The sequence below is a fragment of the Callorhinus ursinus genome, unplaced genomic scaffold (genome assembly GCF_003265705.2).
Source record: "Callorhinus ursinus isolate GAN/ISIS: 27379988/994484 unplaced genomic scaffold, GSC_fseal_2.0 scaffold3, whole genome shotgun sequence".
In the NCBI taxonomy this organism is placed as follows: Eukaryota; Metazoa; Chordata; class Mammalia; order Carnivora; family Otariidae; genus Callorhinus; species Callorhinus ursinus.
Genome location: NW_027397065.1, coordinates 35,077,384 through 35,092,357, shown reverse-complemented (window position 1 = coordinate 35,092,357; position 14,974 = coordinate 35,077,384). Strand labels below are relative to the sequence as shown.

Below are 14,974 nucleotides of genomic sequence, written 5' to 3'. Positions count from 1 at the left end.
GCTTTTTCCAGTCTTTCAAGAACCTCCGTTCAGCTTATCGGAAACGTCCCCTGGGGTCATCCTGTGACACTGGAGAGAGGGCCCCTCTTTATCAACAAACTCTACATTATCCAGCTAATATCTCACCTTCCTTGATCCATCACCCTTGGAATCCTCCACAGACATTCTACCCTCCCCCAGTTGGGGCTTGTGCATGTTGGCCGGGTCTGATATATAATCCCTTTCTTTCCTCAGTAGGCCTAGCCCTTTCTGAGTTGGTCCATGCTAAGGTTTTACCCTGATGGTCAGTCTGATGGCCAGGAGTGGAGGTGGGGCAAATCTCTAGAAGGGCAAACATTGTTTTATAAAGCACCTGACTCATTTTTCAGCAAGGTAGAGTGGAGGTGAGGGCTTATCTTCCAGCAAGGGAACAGGGACACTTTGGTGGGCCCAGAGGGTTCAGGTGTATCTGGGTTTATCTCTTCAGATAGCCCCTCCCAAGAATCTGCATCCCCTCTTTCCCTGTCAGGGCCTCATCTTTGTTGTAAAAGGATGTTCCTAGCAGAGAACTGGGCACCTGCTGCAACAGGCATTTGGTTTCCTAGGACACTTTCCGGTATCAACTGTTTTGGGTTGGTTTCCCTAGAAGCAGAACCTGAGATAGGGTTCATTGTTTAAATGATTTTTTGAGGGAGCAAAAATAGGAGGGGAATGAAGAAGCAAGACAAGGTGGCAAAAAGCTAAGCAAGAGTGTGGTGTCAACAGGAGTCTAGTTGTAGCCTGATTTCCCTGGGGCACTCTGGAGCCCTCATGGGATCAGAGAGTTGTCCTCAGCCTGGCAACCTGCCTTTCACATCCTCCCCTACCCATCAGTCATTGGCCTCCTCTCTCCAATCAAGGAGCACACTCTGCTGTTCTCTCCTCCTTCTCAGAAACCTGTCTCAGCGGAAAGCAGATCCTTAGACTCAGGGGAGTGAAGATGGAAGAAGTTCTCTGGCCTTTGGCCCAGTTTCTCTCGAAAATGATTTCAGGATTGAAGACATTTTAATTCATTGTAATGCATGTCACTGATGCTGTCTCTACTGGGATGGCTTTTGGCCCGGGGACAATGAGGAGGCCTGGCAAAATGTGGCGGGCAGCTAGGTTTGCTTTCTGGAATCCCAAAGCTGGACAGTTACGGACACCACATAGATCATGTTGGAAAGGACTTTGTCTTTGTTTCCCTTTGGTTTTGGGATGTTCACTACATGTTTACTAATTACCGACCGAGTTGGAGAATCAATATGAAACCTGAAGAACGTAGAGTATAAGAATTGATTTTCTGAGGGGCCTGGGTGGCTCAGTCAGTTAAGCATCTGCCTTCGGCTCAGGTCATGATCCCAGGGTCCTGGGATGGAGCCCTGTGTCCGGCTCCCTGCTCAGTGGGGAACCTGCTTCTCCCTCTCCCTCTGCCGCTCCCCTGCTTGTGCTTTCTCTTTCTAATAAGTGAATAAAATCTTACAAAAAAAAAAAAGAATCGATTTTCTGTTTTTCAACCAAATATTTTAAGTGGGCATGAGAGGCAGGGATGACAATGAAGGAGGAGAGTGTGATGGTTCAGAGACTGGTCCCCGGATTCACATGGACCTGAGCTGGAATCCCAGCAGTGACTCGTCATAGCAGCATGACCTTGAGCATGTGGCTTCAGTTCTCTGAGTCTTACTCAGACTCATCCCCTCTTGGGGATGACACCCGTTTTTACTTCATAGAGCTGATAAAAGGCTTAAATGGGATCCTGCATGAAATAGATTGAGCACTGGGCATCTAGCGACTGCCTAGTGAACACCAACTATTATTTTTTTTTTAAAGATTTTATTCATTTGTCAGAGAGAGAGAGAGAGAGAGCACAAGCAGGGGCAGCGGCAGGCAGAGAGAGAAGCAGGCTCCCCGCTGAGCAAGGAGCCGGATGCAGGACTGGATCCCAGGACCCTGGGATCATGACCTGAGCCGAAGGTAGACGCTTAACGACAGAGCCACCCAGGTGCCCCGAATACCAACTATTATTTATAGCAGAGTGTTATCTGAACCTTTTTGGGCAGTGCATATTCTGGAGGCAGCATGATAATGTGGAAGAAGTCAGGTCTTTGAAATCTGAAAGAATTCACTTCCATTTCTGACTCTGCCACTGCCTAGCTCTGTGACTGTGGGCAATTTACTTTCCCTCTCTGATCTGCCGAGAAGGAGGAAAATAACAGCATTGTAGAGTTTTGGTGGAGAAAGCATCCAGCCCAGATTATGGCTCACTCAGAACTTACTCAGTTCTCTTTCTTCTTCTCATTTTACAACAACAGAATGTTTAACTCATGCCTTTATTTCCTCACATGTGACTTGGGGCCAAAGTTGGCAATTAGATTTTTTAAAGTTTCTCAAGGTAGGGCACAGAATGGGTGAGACCATTAATTAAACTCTGGCTTTGGAAGACAAAATACTATTGCATTCCAAAAGGAAACTAACTATTAATTGGAACAGAAATATTCAGGCTCAAATAAGCAAAGACAACAAGCTCTGAGATGCCATTTTAACAGCAGGAGATGTAACCGATCTTTAGGAGTGTCTGCTTGCCTTAACCCTTAATTAGGATGACGGTGGAAGGGAGCAGGATGATGGCAGTGGTATTCATTGGGTCCTTATTCTTTCCTAGGTGCGGTACTAAGCACTTGACATGTCATATTTCTTTCAATCTTTTTAATAACCTTATGAGGGAATACTATTATTCCCATTTTACAGATAAGGAAAGTTGAGTCTCAGAGGAGGAAACTTCCAAGGTCATTGGCTGGTAAGAGGCACAGTAGTATTAGAATCAAAGTCTGAGGGGTGCCTGGGTGGCGGATTGGGTAAGTGTCCAACTTTTGGTTTTGGCTGAGGTCATGATCTCAGGGTCATGAGATCGAGCCCCATGACAGGCTCCACACTCAGCGAGGAGTCTGCTTGGGATTCTCTCTCTCTCCCTCTCCCTCTGCCCCTCCTGCTTGTGCTCTCCCTCTCTCTCTCTCTCTGCCCCTCTTTCTCCAAATAAATAAATAAATCTTAAAAAAAAAAATCAAAGTCTGAGTATGGAGTCCCAGGTATAGAGCCATACCCCAGTATATCACATGGACTTCCCACAGGCCAGCATTCTGAGGAAATGCTCTGTGAGTGCTTCTCTGAGAAACACAGAATCCCTTACCACTTTTATAAAAAGGGGTTTTCCTAGCAGCTAAAATTCTCCTCTAAGGGGAATAAGTTTAAAACAATCTTTCATATTGCTCATAAGGTTTATTTGGAGAAATGCTTATTTCCTATGGTTAATAAACTAGACATGAAATTATATTTACAATTGTAAAATCTCAGTGGTGAGAAGAAAAAAGTCACTTAGAAAAAAGAAAATGCTAATAGTGTTACCTCTGGTTATTTGGAAGGGTTACTTCTTTACATTATTTTAACTTCTTTTTCTTCTTCCAAAATTTCCATTATCTTTACTTATTATGTTGGTGATCAGAAGCAACAAGATTAAGGATAATTGGGAAAAATGATCTTGTGTGTTCTAGTGATCAGAGATCTATGATTGCATAGAAAATAAACACTTGTAGAACCCAGATCGGGGGGCCAGAATCCATCAGAAACTTCTTTTGTTTGTTAACACAGCCTAAATTCATGAATAAGTGTGCCTTTGGAACAACATATTTGCCCCATAGTTTCAGATCCAGTGAATTAGTCTAATAGGTGCATCTTGAGAGCAGCGTGACTTCCAGCTGTGAATATCCAGGGCCGGGACACCAAGATGGGAGACTGATGTGCAGGACAGTCTGTGAGAATGTTTTTATGTAGATGAGATGCCTGGGAGAATGGCAGACCACTTCTCGCTTGCATTCTTTATGGCCCCAGATATTCTCACATTAGAGATCTTAAAAAAAAAAAAAAAGCAGCTCTCTTAGCTTTTATTGAAAATTTTGAGCTCAAATACTATCATTAAAAAAACAAAACAAAACAGGGCGCCTGTGTGGCTTAGTCATTAAGTGTCTGCCTTCGGCTCAGGCCATGATCCCAGGGTCCTGGGATCGAGTACCACATGAGGCTCCCTGCTCCGCAGGAAGCCTGTTTCTCCCTCTCCCACTTCCCCTGCTTGTGTTCCTGCTCTCGCTATCTCTCTCTCTGTCAAATAAATAAATAAAATCTTTAAAAAAAAAAAACAAAAAAAAACCCAGTAAATCAGACATTTTCAATGTGCCAAACACTGCTCTAAATACTAGGATATAGCAGTGAATAGGGTGAGGCTTCAGTTCTTTTTTCTTTATTTTTTTTTTAAGATTTTATTTTTAAGTAATCTCTGTACCCAACGTGGGACTCAGAAAACCCCAAGATCGAGAGTTGCATGCTCCACTGGCTGAGCCAGCCAGGCAGCCCCAGTTTCAGTTCTCATAAAGCTTCCGTTCTAGTTCTACATCATTTTTAAAAGTCAATAGAGTTTGTATTATTCTGTATAAATATTGTTCTTTGTTCAGCCAAAAATTATGCTATGATACTTTGTTTTTTTGTTTTTTTCTGTACAACTGCCGTTTTTTCTGGTTGGTGAGGTGCTTCAGTATATATCATTTGCTTAGTTTCTAAGGTATTTATTGCTTTTTATTCCCGTTGCTGCTAAAATCTGTCAAATGCCTATCAATAATATTTCTAAATGTTCAAAGACATCAGGTAATCAATTCCATGCTTTGTTTTCCCCGACTCCCCAACCAGAGACCTCTCTCCTGCTTCCCTATATCTTCCCTCTCTAATCTGGACAGCTGTTACTTGGCCACACTTGTGGGTTGGACCCCCTGTTTCCTGGCTCCTGAGTCTTCCCTTGTGTTATTGTGCTGCTTGTATATTCTTCACTACCTCTGTAGAAAGATCGCTTGGGAGATTTTGCATAGCTGAGTATGTCACTGGGCTTTCCTCATACTTGGTTCATGGTTTGTCTTTGTATAAAGGTCTCGATTGAAAATAATTTTCCGGGGGGTGGGGGGATGGTTTAGCCTGGTGATGGGTATTAAAGAGGGCACATTCTGCATAGAGCACTGGGTGTTATGCACAAACAATGAATCATGGAACACTACATCAAAAACTAATGATGTAATGTATGGTGATTAACATAACAATAAAAAATTTAAAGAAAAAATAAATATATATTGAATGCTTAGCATAAAAAAATAACTTTCCATCAGAATTTTGAAGCCTGTTGAAAAATCTGATGCAATTATGACTTTCTTTGCTATATATGTGAATATTGTTTTTTTCCCCCCTCTGGGTTCTTTTAGGATTTTCTCTTTATCCCAGCAGAGTGATATTTCTCAATGATAGATTAAATTTATTTTGCTGGGTGCTTGGTGAAATTTTTCAATGTAAAAACTTGTGTCCCTCAATTTTGGGAAATTTAATTTCCAGCAAAAGTTCTGTTGACTGATTTTCTACTTAACTACCTTGCTAGATTAACCCACACCCTCCCTTTTGTCTGAAAAATATATTGACAATTGCTCACAGCATTCTAAGTGCCCATGGATAGGAATACCCATAGCTTTTATTTCTATTAGTTGAGTTGTATGCTTATCAATATCAGTCAGTTGCATTTGTTCCCAAGCTTATCCCAGTTGCACCTGTTATTGGAATTATACAAATTAGTTAAAAATTGTATCTACCAATGAATTTGAGTGTGAAAAGAGAATTGTTTCCATTGAAACCAAATTGAAAACTTTGGGGGAAAAGTGGATAAAGTCAGTTTGCTTATGGGAAAATACAAACTCTAGAATAATTCAGCACTCAGATTGCTTTGAAAGTGGCTTTCAGTTCTTGGTCTCTAAAGAAATTGAAATTGAAAGTTTTAAACAATGCATTCTAGGAAATGCATTGGAAAGGGCTTAAAGAGCCAGTTAGCAGACCGATTCTCAAAGAAAAAGCTTTGGCCTGAATGAAAAATTGGTGAATGAGTGCATATTTATGTTTAAAGCAAAAATAAAATGGCTAAATACTAACCTTAAAGTGCAGAAACCTGGCAGTTGCCACTTAACCAAATGATAAAGTTGACATCACCAGTACTGGATCAAACCATATCTCCTGATGGGATGCACCGAGAAGGGTACCATGTCACTGCAGTGCTATTTCTGCCAAAAATGTAAAATGTCAATTTACTCATAAGGAAACATGAGATAAACCCAAGTTGGGGGGGGGCGGGTTACAAAATAATTGGCCTGAACAATTCAAACACGTCAAAGTCAAAAAAAACAACAAAAGGTTGAGTAAAGGTGACCAAAGAGACATAGCAAATAGATTGGTTCTGGATTGGGTCCCAGACTGGCAAAACTCAAATATCTCTTAAAGATGTTTTTAGGACAACTGATAAAATTTGAAAATGGACCGTGGATTACATAATAGTATCTTATCAATGTCAAATTTCCTGATTTTGATAATTGTACATGATTGTGTGAGAGAATGTCCTTGTTAGAAAATACACTCTGAGATATTTAGGGATAAGGGGGCATGATGTCTCCAACATTCTTTTTTTTTTTTTAAAGATTTTATTTATTTATTTGACAGAGAAATAGAGAGAGCACAAGTAGGCAGAGTGGCAGGCAGAAGCAGAGGGAGAAGCAGACTCCCCGCTGAGCAGGGAGCCTGGCACGGGACTCGATCCCAGGACCCTGGGATCATGTCCTGAGCCGAAGGCAGATGCTTAACCGACTGAGCCACCCAAGCACCCCTCCAGCATACTTTAAAATAGTTCAGAAAAAGTGACGTGAAAAAAATACAGAGGGAATTATGAAGACAAATGGGGCTAAATATAAAAATTGCTAAATCTGGGTATTGTATTCCTCATGCAAATTTTCTATAAGATTGCAATGATATAAAAATGCATACAATAAAATGTAGATTTATTTTTATAATCTAATTATTTTGATAATCAAATTTCCTTTTAATTGGTCAACCCTGGAGCTTCCAGGGCAAGAGTAAAGAGAACGGTGCCACCAGGTTGGTGTTTCAGGATCATGGGTTGAGTGTGGAAGAGCAGAAAGCAGTGAGGCTGGAGAGAGGCAGGAGCCAGATGCTGAAGATGCTATTCCCAACTTAATGGACCTGAACTTTGGGAAGCTGCTGAAAGCTTGTTAAGGAAGAGGAGTTCTGTGAACCCATTTATATTTTAGAATGGTCACTCTAGCAGCTGGTGTGCAGTGTAAATATAGGAGGGGGATGGGGAAGATGCAGGACTGAGGCTACTGGAGTCATTTAAAAGGGGAGTAACTGGATCTTGCACCACATTTGTAGCAGTGAGGATGGACAGAAGTGAAGGGATTCAAGACCACTATAGACACTAGAAGTGGAATCATCAGATGGGGGAACCCACTGAGGAGTGACAGTGAGGGCATGGGAACAGTACAAGTTGTCTCAAGTTACCTTCTTAGGTGACTGAGTAGGTGGTGTATACCATTAACCTGGCAGGAACTTCAGTGCAAGAAACGGAGTAGGGGTGGAGTGAGAGGGTAGGGCAAGATGATGAGTTAAATTAGATCATGATGAATTTAAGCCCCAGTGGGAATCAGTTGGATGGACATACAGTTCTTGGCAATCACCACCCCCTCAATTCATAGACACAAAACACATGTATCTTAGAACTGATCAAGTACCAAAGTCCTGCTGGACTGCTTTCCAGTTTAGCTGTTCTGATATTCTCTCCCATCAGCAGTGCAAAAGGATTGCTTGGTGTTTTCCCATATCTCTGCCAACACTTGGTATTTCCTGACTTTTTTATTTGTGCTAATCCAATGACAGTTTGCAATTCATTTTTTACCAGTAAGTTTAGGCTTTTTCTTTTCTCTTTTTTTTGCTGGTTAGCCACTCAAGATTCCTCCTCTGTAAATTCCAGTGTATATCATCTGCTCATTTTTCTATTTTTTTTTAAGATTTTATTTATCTGAGAGAGAGAATGAGAGAGAGAGAGAGAGAGAGAGAGCAGGAGAGGGGGGAAGGTCAGAGGGAGAAGCACACTCCCTGCTGAGCAGAGAGCCTGATGCGGGACTCGATCCTGGGATTCCAGGATCATGACCTGAGCCGAAGGCAGTCACTTAATGAACTGAACCACCCAGGCACCCTCATCTCCTCATTTTTCTATTGGGTTTCCTCTTCTTTTCTTGTTGATTTTGAAGGAGTTTATGAGTGTTGTCGATATTGATCTCTTACCATCTTTAAATATTGCAACTATCTTTTCCCAGTTTGTCATCTGTATTTTATCTATGAAATCTGTAATTTTGGTCTAGTCAAATGTAATATTTTCCTCTGTGTGATGTCTGCTTTTAGAGTTTTAACATGTCCTTCCTCACAGGTCACACAGATAGGAGTTTCTATTAACTTTATAATTTTACCTTTATATTTATACCTTTAATTTTTCTGTGATTCACCCTTGCATATGGTCTGAAGTAGAGATCCAACTTTATTTTTCATCATGGTAAACTAGCTATCCCAACATAATCTCCAAGAAAATCCACCCACGTCCATTTATTATTACCTAACAAATTGCCATGTATACCTAGGTCTATTTCTGAGTGCTCAATTCTGATCCATTGGTTAATTGCTCCTTAATATCAATGCACTGGATTTGTTATTGTGGTTTAAAATATGCCTTAATGTCTAATAACATGGGTACTCTTTCTTGGCTCCTTTTTTTTTTTTTTCCAAAATTTACTTAGCTGTTTGTAGACATAAATTCTACCAGTCACTTATAAGAAATACATTTGATAAATCTTTCAAAAATAATATCTAATAGTCTGCCTTTTGAGTAGTGAGTTAACTTTTGTTGAAACTAAGGTTCATATAATATATGAATTTATTTTTATTGTATTTTATGTTTACTAAACTTTATATTTTATTCCTTTTTTCTCTTTCTGCCTTCCTTTAAATTGAATTTTGTTCTGTTGGCTTGAAATATACGTTCTCTATTTTTAAGGAATTAAGACAAATATTTGTAGTTATCTTCCCTAATAATTTCTTAAATGTATTACTATTACTATTTTTCTTCTGAACAAGACAAACATATTAGCATGCTTTCACTTCCCTTATTTTTTCTCTTTTGTCCCTGCTGATCCCCTTCCACACCCTCTTACTTATGGTGACGTTGTCTAGAATTTTTGTTTTGAATTGTTAGGGATTGTTATGGTTAATTTTATGTGTCAACTCACCCAGACCACAGTACCCAGATATTTGGTCAAAAGCCAGTCTAAATGTTTCTGTGAAGGCATTTTTTTTAGATAAGATTAGTATTTAGGGCGCCTGGGTGGCTCAGTTGGTTGGGCGACTGCCTTCGGCTCGGGTCATGATCCTGGAGTCCCGGGATCGAGTCCCACATCGGGCTTCCTGCTCGGCGGGGAGTCTGCTTCTCCCTCTGACCCTCTTCCCTCTCGTGCTTTCTATCTTGTCATTCTCTCTCTCTCTCAAATAAATAAATAAAAATAAAAAAAATCTTTAAAAAATAGATAAGATTAGCATTTAAATAATAGGCTTGGGGCACCAGGTTGGCTCAGTTGGTTGAGTGGTTGAGCATCTGACCCTTGATCTCAGTTCAGGTCTTGGTCTTGGGATTGTGAGTTCAAGCCCCACATTGGGCGTGGAGCCTACTTAAATAAACAAACAAACAAATAAACAAATAGGCTTTGAGTAAAGCAGATTATACTACATAATGTGGGTGTGCCTCATCCAATCAATTGAAGGCCTTAGGAGAAAAAAACGTCAGAGGTCCTCTGAGGGAGAGGGAATTCGGCCTCCAGACTGCCTTCTAAAACATCAGCTCCTTCCTCAGCCTCCAGCATGCTGGTCTTTCCTGCAGAGTTTGGACTTGGCAACCCCAACTTCAATTGCATGAGCCAATTTCTTAAAAAAAAAAAAACAAAACTCTCTACCTCTTTCACTCTCTGTCTATGCACATCCTTGTGTTCTATTTTTCACAGAACCCTGACTAAGCTAGGGATATACTTAGATCTTTTTCCTCAGCTGTTCTAGAGAATGGTGTAACCCTGATTCTAGAATTGAGATTTAGGATTCATTCTCTTAAGTATGACTGGCTGAGTTTGAATCCTGCCTCAGTCACTTAACTGCATGATGTTTTAAATTAATTGGGGGTATTGGGTGGCTCAGATGGTTAAGCGTCTGCCTTTGGCTCAGGTCATGATCCTGGAGTCTCTAGATAGAGTCCTGCATCGGGCTCCCTGCTCAGCGAGGAGCCTGCTTCTCCCTCTAACCCTCCCCCTTCTCATGTACTCTCTCTCTCTCTCATTCTCACTCTTTCAAAAAAAAAAAAAATAAATCTTTAAAAAAAATAAATGAGCTCTTTTCGTGCCTAGCGCAGCCATGGCTCATGGTCCCAAGAAGCATCTGAAGCGTGTAGCAGCTCCAAAGCATTGGATGCTGGATAAACTGACCGGTGTGTTTGCTCCTTGCCCATCTACTGGTCCCCATAAGCTGCGAGAATGTCTCCCTCTCATCATTTTCCTAAGGAACAGACTTAAGTATGCCCTAACAGGAGATGAAGTAAAGAAGATCTGTATGCAGCGTTTTATTAAGATTGATGGCAAGGTCCGAACTGATATAACCTACCCTGCTGGTTTTATGGATGTCATCAGCATTGACAAGACCGGGGAGAATTTCCATCTGATCTATGACACCAAGGGTCGCTTTGCTGTTCATCGGATTACACCTGAGGAGGCCAAGTATAAATTGTGCAAAGTGAGAAAGATCTTTGTGGGGACAAAAGGAATCCCTCACCTGGTGACTGATGATGCTCACACCTTCCGCTATCCTGATCCCCTCATCAAGGTGAATGACACCATTCAGACTGATTTGGAGACTGGAAAGATTACTGATTTCATCAAGTTTGATACTGGTAATCTGTGTATGGTGACTGGGGGTGCCAACCTGGGAAGAATTGGTGTGATCACCAACAGAGAGAGACATCCTGGTTCGTTTGATGTGGTTCACGTGAAAGATGCCAATGGCAACAGCTTTGCCACCCGACTCTCCAACATTTTTGTTATTGGCAAAGGCAACAAACCGTGGATTTCTCTTCCCCGTGGAAAGGGTATCCGCCTCACCATCGCTGAAGAGAGAGACAAGAGACTGGCTGCCAAACAGAGCAGTGGGTAAAATGGTCCCTAGGTGACGTGATTGGAAGACATTATATATACTTAATTAAAGGTCATACAGCACGAAAAAAAAATAAATAAATGAAAATTTTAACTGATGTTATATGCATATAGAAATGCAAACATACAGTAATGTACAGCTCAGTGAATTTTCAGAAGATGAACACACCAATGTAACTAGCAAAATAAAAAAACAAAATGTTACTAACACTCAAAATTTCCCTTATGCCTATCACTACTCACACTGTCGCTAAGGTAAATCACAATTCTGACTTCTAAAAGAGTAAACATTTTTTTATTGCTGTGTATTGTTTTGTCAGTTTTTGCATTTTATATACAAGGAATCATCAGTATGTATTCTTTTGTATCTAGTGCTCAACCTTTTTTTGGTATGCTTAATTTAGTTGGTTGTGTGTCATTGTAGTTTTTTCCCCCCAATAAAAATTTATTTTTTAAAATTTAAATTCAATTAATTAACATATAATGTATTATTAGTTTCAGAGGTACCAGTCTGTGATTCATCAGTCTTTTTTTTTTCCCCAAAGACTTTATTTATTTATTTGACAGGGACACAGCAAGAGAGGGAACAACAAGCAGGGGGAGGGGGAGAGGGAGAAGCAGGCTTTCCACAGAGTAGGGAACCCGATGCCGGGCTTGATACCAGGACCGTGGGATCACGACCCAAGTAGAAGGCAGATGCTTAACGACTGAGCCACCCAGGTGCCCCCATCAGTCTTATGTGATACCCAGTGCTCATTACATCACATGCCCTCCTTAATGTCTATCACCCAGTTACCCCCTCCCTCCACCCCCCCTCCACTCCCGTCCAGCAACCCTCAGTTTGTTTCCTATGATTGAGAGTCTCTTATGGTATGTCTCCCTCTCTGATTTCGTCTTATTTAATTTTTTCCTCTCTTCCCCTATGATCCTCTGTTTTATTTCTTGAATTCCACATATGAGTGAGATCATAGGATAATTGTCTTTCTCTGACTTATTTTGCTTAGCATAATACCCTCTAGTTCCATCCACGTCATTGCAAATGGGAAGATTTCATTTTTTGGTGGCTGCATAATATTCCATTTATATATATACGACATCTTTATCCATTCATTTGTTGATGGACATAGATTTGCTCTTTCCATAGTTTGGCTATTGTGGACTTTGCTGCTATAAACATTGGGGTGTATGTGCCCCTTCAGATTACTCCATCTGTATCTTTGGGATAAAATACCTAATAGTATAATTGCTGGGCTGTAGGGTAACTCTATTTTCAACTTTTTGAGGAAACTCCATACTGTTTTCCAGAGTGGGTGCACTACTTTGCATTCCCACCAACAGTGTAGGAGGTTCCCCTTTCCCCATATCCTTTCCAACATCTGTCGTTTCCTGACTTGTTAATTTTAGCCATTCTGACTGGTGTGAGGTGGTATCTCATTGTGGTTTTGATTTGTATTTCCTTGATGCCAAGTGATGTTGAGTATTTTTTCATGTGTCTGTTGGCCATTTGGATGTCTTCTTTCGAGAAATGTCTCTTCATATCTTCTGCCCATTTCTTGATTGGGTTTTTTGTTCTTTGGGTGTTGAGTTAGATAAATTCTTTATAGATCTTGGATACTAGCCTTTTATCTGATAAGACATTTGCAAATGTCTTCTTGCATTCTGTCTGTTGTCTTTTGGTTTTGTTGACTGTTTCCTTTGTTGTGCAGAAGCTTTTTATCTTGAAGTCCCAATAGTTCATTTTTGCTTTTGTTTTTCTTGTCTTTGCAGACTTATAGGCAGAAGTTGCTGCAGCCAAAGTGAAAGAGGATGCTGCCTATGTTCTTCTCTAGGATTTCTATGGATTCTTGTCTCACGTTTAGGTCTTTCATCCATTTTGAGTCTATTTTTGTGTATGGTGTAAGGAAATGGTCCAGTTTAATTCTTCTGCATGTGGTTGTGCAATTTTCCCAACACCATTTGTTGAAGCGACTGTCTTTTTTCCATTGGATGTTCTTTTCTGCTTTGTCGAAGATTAGTTGACCATAGAGTTGAGGGTTCTTTATTCTGTTCCGTTGATCTATGTGTCTGTTTTTGTGCCAGTACCGTATTGTCTTGATGATTACAGCTTTGTCATACAGCTTGAGGTCCAGGATTGTGATACCACTAGCTTTGGTTTTCTTTTTCAAGATTGCTTTGGCTATTTGGGGTCTTTTCTGGTTCCATACAAATTTTAGGATCGTTTTTTCCAGCTCCGTGAAAAAAGTTGATGGTATTTTGATAGGGATTGCATTGAATGTATAGATTGCTTTAGTTATCATAGACAATTTACAATATTTGTTCTAATCCATGAGCATGGAATGTTTTACCATTTCTTTGTGTCTTTCTCAATTTCTTTCATGAATGTTCTATAGTTTCTTGAGTACAGATCCTTTGCCTCTTTGGTTAGGTTTATTCCTAGGTATCTTACGGTTTTTGGTGCAATTGTAAATGGGATCGATTCCTTGATTTTTCTTTCCTCTGCCTCACTACTAGTGTATAGAAATACAACTGATTTGTTTTTGTTTTTGTTTTTGTTTTTTTAAGATTTTATTTATTCATTTGAGAGAGGAAGGGAGAGTATGAGTTGGAGGGCACAGGCAGAGGGAGAGGGATAATAGACTCCCCACTGAGCAGGGAGCCCTATTTGGGGGTCAATCCCAGGATTCTGGGATCATGACCTGAGCTGAAGGCAGATGTTTAACCGACTGAGCCACCCGTGCACCCCAAAATGCAACTGATTTCTGTGCATTGATTTTGTATCCTGCCACTTTACTGAATTCCTGTATGAGTTCTAGCAATTTTGGGGTGGAGTCTTTTGGGTTTCCCACATAGAGGATCATGTGAGTGTGGACTTTATTTTTTTAAAGATTTTATTTATTTTTATTTGACACAGAGACAGAGATAGTGAGAGAGAGAGAGAGCATAAGCAGGGGGAGTGGCAGGCAGGCAGAAGGAGAGGGAGAAGCAGGCTTCCCGCGGAGTAGGGAGCCCGATGCGGGGCTCGATCCCAGGACCCTGGGATCATGACCTGAGCCGAAGGCAGCCGCTTAACGACTGAGCCACCCAGGCGCCCCGTGAGTGTGGACTTTAAAGCAGCCTCTTGATAACCATGTGAACTTGGGCTAGTTATTTAAGTTTGCACATCTGTGAAATATGGCTGATAATGGCACCTGCTTCAGAGGGTTGTGGGGCATAGTATCAGTTAATCATCATTATTGTTTTTATGTTATTATGACAGGGTGTGGGCAGGAATCAGTGGGGAGCCAAGGCTGGTGGTTGGTGTTGTGGATTTGAATGTCACATCCCTATGGGAGTGAATAGAGTAAGGAATGAAGGTGGTGTAGGGAGTGGTCTTGGCATTTAAGGATTAGTGGACAAAGAAAGAAAAAGAGATGGAGAGGGATGGTGTATCCTAGGAAAAGGTAGGGCCACAGAGGCCAGGAGAAAGTTGAGTCTCAAGAGAAGGAAGGGGGGGGCGCCTGGGTGGCTCAGTTGGTTAAGCGACTGCCTTCGGCTCAGGTCATGATCCTGGAGTCCCGGGATCGAGTCCCACATCGGGCTCCCTGCTCGGCAGGGAGTCTGCTTCTCCCTCTGACCCTCTTCCCTCTCGTGCTATCTCTCATTCTCTCTCTCTCAAATAAATAAAATCTTTAAAAAAAAAAAAAAAGAGAAGGAAGGGGGTCATCCTCAGAACCATAGGCTCTGGAGAAACCATCTTTTTTTTTTTGGTCAATTGGATTTTGTACTTAGATGCTCCCTGGTGAACTTAGATCAGTTTCAGTGGAGAGGAGGGGACAGAAGCC

At 41.1% G+C, this 14,974-nt stretch overlaps 1 protein-coding gene and 1 long non-coding RNA gene across 2 annotated transcripts in view; both read left to right on the top strand.

The window, feature by feature from the left end:
* Positions 1 to 14,974, top strand: part of LOC112820091 (uncharacterized) — a 79,962-nt gene that overhangs the window by 19,500 nt on the left and 45,488 nt on the right. The gene's annotated exons all lie outside the window — the stretch shown is intronic.
* LOC112820089 (small ribosomal subunit protein eS4, X isoform-like) lies at positions 10,360 to 11,241 on the top strand. Its single transcript, XM_025867067.2, has one exon. The coding sequence runs from the start codon at positions 10,363 to 10,365 to the stop codon at positions 11,152 to 11,154; it is 792 nt and encodes a 263-aa protein (XP_025722852.1). The 5' UTR covers positions 10,360 to 10,362; the 3' UTR covers positions 11,155 to 11,241.